Consider the following 8897-nt stretch of genomic DNA (forward strand, 5'->3'; position numbering starts at 1 on the left):
CACACACACACACACACACACACACACACACACACACACACACACACTCACACATGCCTACACATATATATACCGTGGAATATCCCTCTCGCAGGCTAGCAACAAAATGAAGACCCTTCTTCTGCCGTCCTCTCCTACTCTGAAATCCAAGCCAGCACAAGCCAATCTGAAAACCTTGCTAACAGCCTTCAGGAAAGATGGCGACCACAAAGAACTCCAAGTAAGGCACACGGCACTAGATATATATATGTATATATATATATATATACATCTATGCATATATGTATGTATGTATAAATATTTATATATATATATATATACACACACTGTAGATACCTGGTACTGTTTATTTGTAGACGCTGCTGCCTGCATGTTGCATTATTTCGTCTCTGTTGTTCTTGCTGCTGCTGTTGCCGTTGGCGACAATGACGATGATGCCTTCACCAAATATCTGGCTTAACTTTAAAATCCCTCTCAGTTCCGTTGTGGCTGTTGACCATTTATTTATTTATTTATTTTTGTATATATATTTATTCATTTTGTTGTTGGCTGTTATTATTATTATTATTATTATTGTTATATTTTATTTTTATTCTTTGTAAATTTATTTTTGTCTTTGATTTATTTCTCCCTCTCTTTCTCTCTCCCTCCCTCCTGATTTCCCCCTCTTCCCCACCACCCCTCCTTTTTGGACAAGTGTTTCATAGATATGATCGGGTTTGTTTTAACTCTACACGAGCGTGTATGATTGTATGTGTGTGTGTATGTATATGTATATGTGTGTGTGTGTATATATATATATATACACACACACACACACACACACACACACACACACACACACACACACAGAGGGAGAGAGAGAGACACACACATGCATATGCACACGTGTGCATATATACTTGCATATGTGTTGGATTGGCTGCATCCATAGAGCGTGAGACAAAATGCCATGCAATATTAAGTACTTGTTCAGAGTTCAAATATTCCACTGTGGTCAACCTTGTTTGCCATCTTTCCTGGCTTCATAAAATGAAGTATCTGTTGAGGACCAGCGTCGAATAACTTGCCTAATGCTTTGTCTAAACATATGGCATGACCTGACCTGACCTGGCCTGACCTGGCCTATGTCAGAACTCATCCTTGTAAGGTGGCGGTGTAGCAGAATTGGTGGAGCAGTGAACAGAATGCCTTGTGGTGTTTATGTAAGTCCCTTTACATTCAAATACAGCTAAGATCAACTTTACCAGTCATCCTCCTGGGTCACTAAACCGCCTGTTAAGTATACTAGGGTTAGTGTAATCAATTAACTCCTTCTTCTCAAATTTATGGTCTTGTTTCTCTAGTGGAATTATTATTATTATTATTATTATTATTCGAGGTGGCGAACTGGCAGAATTGTTTGCACGCCAGACAAAAGACTTAGCGGCATTTCATCCGTCTTCTCATTCTGGGATCAAATTCTGCCGAAGTCGACTTTGCCTTCCATCCTTTTGGGGTCAATAAAATAAGTATCAGTTGCATACTGGGGTCGATCTAATCAACTTAATCCCTTCCTCCAAATTGCTGGCCTTGTGCCAAAATTTGAAGTCATCATCATCATCATCATCATCACCATCATAATCATTGTTATTATTATTATTATTATTATTAAGATGGCGAGTTGTAAGAAGTGTTGAAAGGCAGTGCTCCAGCATGGCCACAGTCAAATGACTGAAACAAGTAAAAGAGTATGCTGGGAAAAAAATGCTTAGTGGCATTTTGTCCGTCTTGACGTTCTGAGTTCAAATTCCATCAAGGTCAACTTTTTATGCCTCTTAATTTTGGTCTGCAAAATTCGACTTGTATGCTGGAAAATACTGTATTTTTTCTCCTTTTTTTTTTTTTTTTTTTTTTTTTTTTTTTTTTTTTTTTTTTTTTCAAATCTGTTTTAAGGGCTTTGTTTATTTCTTTCTATTCCTTAATTTTTCTTTTATTCATCAAAGAACAAAGGGAGAGAGAATTCGAATAGGGGCTAGATTTTTTTTTGTTTTTGTTTGCTTTTATTTTTCAACGAGCACACTTAGTAGTGTAAATTTTACTTCACAAAATCCTCGGGGGTTTCTCGTTACCCCCCCAAAAGATATTTCTCTCTGAAAATTGGCTTCATGCTTCAGTGATCTTGTGATTTTCTTCATTCGTGGTTGTCTTAATCTGTCTTGTTTTTTCAATTTATTTCCCTGGCATTCTTTTATTTTATTATCTCTTTTTTTGTTTCTTGACTTTTCATTGTCTTTTTACTCAATCCATCTTACATTTTGTTGTTGTTGTTGTTGTTGTTAAAGGTAATTAATTGGCTTTGTTGAGGTTTAATAATGAATATTTAATTTGTTGTTAATAAGATAATAATTTTTCAGGTTATTTTTTTGTTGTTGTTGACAGACCACAAGTTGGCTCCAGTCAAGCAGAATTATGATTTAAGGTGTTCCAACAAACTATTCTGTCTTTACTTTTCCAGACATAACGTGCCTTAAGCTATATTATCTAACGAGTCTTATGTATGGTTTGATGGATATTTAGCTGTTGTTTCTAGCAGGCTGACTTAATATGTAGATGTTCTCTTGTTGACCCTTATAGAAACACCCTACTTTTGTTTTCTAACTTTGCAGCTATTTTAATTTTTTTTTTCGGTAAATTCAAAATAAAATTCTCAAAACTGTAATAAGAGATGGCAGCCTTTAGCGTTAAAACACGATTTCTATCTTGTTAATATTTATACACTATCTATATTGTATTACTGAATATTCTGTAATGTATGTAAACTGACACTGTAACTTTCCATAAGGTATGTTTATAAATCAGAATAATTTTCCATAAGGTGTGTAAATATTTCTATAACTTTTTCAAGATGTGTGAATGTATTCTTGCAAATTTTTCTAAATTTTGAAAATGTATTCTTCTAAATGTTTGTAAATTGTGTGATGATTGTATCATTGTAGTTTTTCTGTATTTGTGACAATGTACACCTGAAAATTTCAACACGATCATCACCATGCAATCTGCTCGATATACTGTATACAATCACCACCCAATACTATAGCACAACTCACACACCACATACTCTACATAGCCACCACCCAATACTGTAACACAAACCACACACTGCTAACATCACATGCGTACGTGCACATACTATACATCCTGTACTATCACTATTCAATACTATGATAAATATCTCTTAAATCACGCCTCTTTTACTCTTTTACTTGTTTCAGTCATTTTGACTGTGGCCATGCTGGAGCACCGCCTTTAGTCGACAAATCAACCCCAGGACTTATTATCACTATGCAATACTATCTCTCATGATGAGATTAATGATAATAATAATAACAACAACAACAATAACAATAAGATCTGGAAATAGTTAACTTGAATGTGGAGCCTAAAAACAGAAAGAATTCCTCTGTAAACAATAAAAGTTTAAAAAAGGAGGAAAAAAAGACTCACCTTTCTTAGTTTTTTTTCCTTTGCTTTCCTTCCTTCCGTTGTCTTCCAGTGTGTCTTTGAGAAATGGGAGTCTTTAACCCTTTTGCTACCATGTTTCTCTTGGTATACGCTACCATTGTTTCAATTATTTTTGAAAGGGGTGAAGAATTTAGTGAAATAATTGTCATTATTCAGCTGGTGTTTAGAACATAACTCAACATGGAATTTTTTATAGTAGGTGTTAATTTAAAACACTTCAAAAAGGGTAAGTTTGTACCACAGACCTAGGGTTGGCTGCTTGGATCTTCATCTACTTCCATCCTCTGTGAGGTAGTGTAGCTGTTGTTGTTGTGGGTGGTGGTGCTGTTGGTTAAATGTCTTTTTTGTGTCTTTCTGATGCCAACAGGTGGTAATAGTGTCATCCATGCTGACAGGATATCACCCAGCAATGGTCTCATGTTTTTTTTGCTAAGGTTTCAGAAAATTTGTTAGTGATTTTTTTTTTTGTCTTAAAAGAAAAAAAAAAACTAGGTAGAAATCCTCCCATTTCTGCTGTAAATTAGAAATTAACAATCATTAAAATGATAAGAGTGTGTGTGTGTATGTGTGTAATATAGATAAATAGCAGTGTGTATGTGTCTATCTTCCAACATACAATGATATAATATAGTGATATGTATGCCTGCAATGTGTGTGTGTGTGTGTGTGTGTGTGTGTGTACACACACACATTCAGGTGTTTAAACAGGAGATAAAGTACTCTCTCTCATATATATCTCATAGTTTATTGGTTCAAAGTTGACGATTCAGTCTATTGTATGCTGATGTGTCTATACACACACACACACACACACACACACACACACACACACACACACACACACACACACACCCTACGTACACATTCCTATGTCACAGTAATTAGCTTGATGAAAACCTATGAACTTTTATAATCATTTTGTTTTTATTTCTTTACTTAATTCTTTTTCTTGTCTTTTTTTTTCATGACTTATCTACATTGTACAAGTTATAAAACTTAAAAAGTCTAAGATGTTGCCAACAACAACAACAACAACAATAATAAAATTAATCTAATTGTCATTTAACATTCGGTTGCCTTGTCTATTTGGTACTCCTTCGTCCTGGGTGGATCTTGAATCTTAAAGCTAATGGTTAAAAAAAAAAAAAAATTGCAAAAAAAAACAAACAAAAAAAACCCAGCCCAGTAGCAGCAACGACATCACCAACAGTAACAGGTTTTTTTGGTCTTTTTTTTCTTCTGAAATTTCTATCTTGCATTATATAATACACACACACACACACACACACACACACACACACACACACACACACACACATGTGTATGTATGTATGTATATATGTATGGCTATATAATTGGAATGACAGGCATCTTGGCATCTAGTCTTTTCTTTGGTATGGTTTATATTTTGTATTGGGTCTTTTGTTCGTCCTTGTTTGTTTGTTTATATATTTTTATTATTGTTGTTGTTGTTGTTTGACACCCAGGCTTGTCCCGATCGAATAGTCTTCATTTTCATTTTTATGGCTTTGTTTGTTTTCAGTCGTTAGATTGTGGCCATCCTGGGGCACTGCCTTGGAAAGGTCTAATGGAATAGATTGAGCCTACTGCTCATTGTATAGGACTCTTTTTTTTTTTGCTGAACTGCTAGGTTACAGGGATGGAAACAAACCAACATTGGTTGTCAAGTGGTAATGGGGACATGGGGACAAACAGACACACACAGTATTATTATTATTATTATTATTGTTATTTACCTGAACCGCCTTCATAAAAAATAAACTGATTTAGCAATGTTTATATATCATTTGTTCTATTTTTTGTGCTGGTTTTTAAGGTTCAAATCCAACCTTGGACAAGCAGGTAGCTCTAGTATGGCCAGAATTGGAGACTCGGGGTCTTATTTTATATTCATATATGTATTTTACTATTTAAACTGGTGGCGGTGGGGCAGTGCCTCTAGGTACTCTCTTTTCAGGTCCTTGTAGATGTGTGTGTGTGTGTGTGTGTGTGGAATGATTGAAATAGCTGAGTGATGCTATTGGAGTTTGAACACTTGAAACTCGGCATCAGAACAGAAGACACAAAGTAATGAATGTGGTGGTGAAGATGGTGTGTGTGAAGGGGATAGAGGCTGATGTTGGAGTTTTCAGTGGGAGCTTCAGTTTTAGAGGAAGACGGAATGGTGGGGTTGAACGAGTGTTTAGTGCAGGATCTCTTGTATGTAGAGGAGGAGGTGTCATGCAGTAATGGTATGAGACTAAGCAAAATATATCAGTACATCCTGTTATTTATTGATCTTTCATCTTGTGTATATTTATCTATTGATCTACTCACACACACGCAAGCTTCATTTATTAATTATGGTAATCTCTGTCAGAAGTTAATTGTCACTGATTAGAAATTGCTTTCGTAATTCTTTGTTAATCAATATTTTATCGTAGTTTTGTGTGTATGCATGTGTGTATACATATCTGTGCGTGTGTTTGTGTGTGTGAATGTATACATGTGTGTGCATGTATACATATGTGTGTGTATTCATATGTGTGTGTATTCATATCTCTGTGTGTATTCATATGTGTGTGTGTGTTTTTTTTTTCATTGTTTTTATTGTTATTTTTCCAATGTAATTTCTATTTATTTTTTAAAAAATTATAATTCAGGCCCAAGAAGATGCCGAAATATTGAAATCTGTGGTTCTTCCGTTGGAGGAAGAAATAAAACTTCTGAAAAACAAGGTTCAAGAATCTGATGATAAAATAAAAGATTTAGAAAAACAGGTAAGAATTCCTCTATGCTTAATTTTTTTTTTTCTTCATACTGGTTCCAGCGAATAAGTTTTGGCCATGCTGGAGCACTTCGCCAAGTCTGTTTGGGCTGACCAAAGCATTGTGAGTGGATTTGGTAGATGTCTGTGTGTGTTTGTGCCTCCTCATCTTGAAAGTGTGTGATAGTTGTAAATGAGTGTCACCCTCATACAAGCAGTGTCGTTGGTGTTTGGGAGGGCATCAAGCTGTAGAAAACCCTACTAAAACAGACAATAGAGCCTGATGTAATTCTGCAGCTGGTCAGCTCCAGTCAAACCGTCCAACCTGTGTCATCATGGAAAACTGACATTAAATGATGATGATGTCCAATACAATCAACCAATGAAGTATCTTGTTGCTGTGGTTGTAGCCAGTACTACGAACCAATGAAATACTTGTGTGTTTCTCCAGTTGCTACCACTTCTTAACAGTGAATTATAATTTATGCCTTACTCAAGTGCCTACTTGGAATTAAGTGGACTCAACTCTTGATAGTTAAGTGTAGAAGGAAAATGTCGTTTGTAGTCTGCATCTGAGGCCTGTGGAATCCAACCGAAGGCTGCTTGTGATGACTGTAATACATTATGTATTGGAGGTAGTCGATGGCAGAATCAGTAGAGTGCCAGGCAAAATGCCCTGTGGTATTTAATTATGCCATTTTATACTGAGTCCAAACCCTGCCAAAGTCAACTTTCCTTTTGTTATTCTGGTGGCGGTGGTGGCATTGGAGTATTAGTAGTAGTAGTGGTGGTGGTAGTAGTATCCTTGTGGTGACTGTGGTGTAGTAGTATTAAGTATCAGTCAATATCTGGAGTTTAAACAATTATAGTCCCCTCTTGCAAATTTGCAGCTGTGTAAGTTAGAATCATCACATTATTACTATTATCATTATTATTACTATTATTATTATTATTATTATTATTATTATTATTATTATTATTATTAAGGTGGCAAGCTGGCCGAATCGTTAGCATGCTGGGTGAAATGCTTAGCGGGGTTTTGCCTGTTGCTGTGTTCTGAGTTCAAATTCTGCCGAGGTTGACTTTGCCTTTCATCCTTTCGGGGTCGATATATGGAGTTCCAGTGGAACACTGGGGTTGATGTAATCGAGTAGTCCCCTCCTCCAACATTTCAGGCCTTGTGCCTATAGTAGAAAGGATTATTATTATTATTATTATTAATAATACTATTGTGAAGGCGGTGAGCTGCCAGAATTGTTAGCATGATGGACAGAATGCTTCGTGGCATTTAATCCATCTTAGAGGTCATCATCATCACCATCTAATGTCTATTGTCCATGCTGGCATGGGTTGGACGGTTTGACCAGAGCTGGTGGGCTGCACCGGCATGAATATATGTATGTATGTGTAAAAGTATGTATGTATATATGTTTGAACCTAATGATGTTATAAAGTTTTGTTGGTCACAATGGGGGAACCACAAATCACTGAGTTAATAGGGCACTAGGGAACCAGCCACGGGGAGCACAGGTTTAGAAGGGGCTCATATCTTGTCATGAGCATTGCATCATGTCCATGACCAAGACACTTAACTCTTAAGGGTTTGGCCCACTTAGCTCCAAGTAGGTACTTCACTGAGCTGTATAAAGTCACGATAACTCCCTTCTCAGAAGTGGCAACATCATGGAATCGAACAAGAACTGGTTGGTAGTGTTCTCTACTACAACAGCAGCTGTGGAATATCTTTAGTAGATCTGTGCACAGTTTCCAGGTTGTCGTCTTTCTTCCATCCACTTATTATTATTTTTATTATTAGCAGCAGCAGTAGTAGTCGTTAATATACTCTAATTTTTAGTGGTCTGTATGCATGAATGTGTGATGTGAAAGTGTGCTCGATAAGGAAAATAAAACGTTAGTGGGCGTTTGATGATGGAAATGTGCTTTGCAAATCTGCGATTCTTGCTTCAGTCCTGCTGTGTTGTACCATGGGTAAGTGGCTTCTACTATAAACCCTAACATGACCAATGCTCTGTGTGTGTGTGTGTGTGTGTGTATTATAACGTTTACCTTGTAAGTTTGTCATGCCAGGTTCAATCCTTGTGTGTGGTATACCGTGACTATGTCTTCTATATCCTTGGGCCTACCAATGCTTTGTGAGTGGAATTGAGCAGTAGCTACAAGAATTGGCATAGAGGGGTGTGGGTGGAACATCACTAACAGTGGAATTAATTGATAATAGTAATAATAATAATAATATTAGTAGTGACTACAAGACACTAATTAGTATTGACTTTATTAGTTTCTTGACCTTATCTGTTCTTTAAATGATGTCATTTAATATTTTTCTGCTTCTTTTTTAGTTGTCAGATATCTCCGTGGATGAAGCCATGGCTAAAGTGTACGATACGAAAAAATCTCCTTCTTTGCCTGAATTTGATGAAAATATTGATCCTGATGAGAAGGTGAGTGTCTTTTGTTTCTGTTTTCAGCTTGAGTGCCTTCAGTTTTCGCCTCGAGCGCCTCCCACTTTTGCCTCGGGCACCACCCGCTTTTGCCTCAGGTGCCCCCCCCGCATTTGCCTCAGGCACCACCCACTTTCGTCTCAGACGCCTCCCACTTTTGCCTC

General features: G+C 36.6%; 1 protein-coding gene across 2 annotated transcripts in view; it reads left to right on the forward strand.

The window, feature by feature from the left end:
* Positions 1 to 98: 98 nt before the first annotated feature.
* LOC106880700 (rab GTPase-binding effector protein 1) overlaps positions 99 to 8897 on the forward strand; it is a 48945-nt gene continuing 40146 nt past the window's right edge. For both annotated transcript variants that reach the window (XM_052976982.1, XM_052976983.1), the window contains exons 1-3: positions 99 to 220; positions 6168 to 6284; positions 8632 to 8733. In XM_052976982.1, the coding sequence (XP_052832942.1) occupies positions 107 to 220; positions 6168 to 6284; positions 8632 to 8733 (333 nt within the window). In that variant the 5' untranslated portion in view covers positions 99 to 106. The remainder of the gene's footprint in view (positions 221 to 6167; positions 6285 to 8631; positions 8734 to 8897) is intronic.

The sequence above is a fragment of the Octopus bimaculoides genome, chromosome 26, assembly GCF_001194135.2.
Source record: "Octopus bimaculoides isolate UCB-OBI-ISO-001 chromosome 26, ASM119413v2, whole genome shotgun sequence".
In the NCBI taxonomy this organism is placed as follows: domain Eukaryota; kingdom Metazoa; phylum Mollusca; class Cephalopoda; order Octopoda; family Octopodidae; genus Octopus; species Octopus bimaculoides.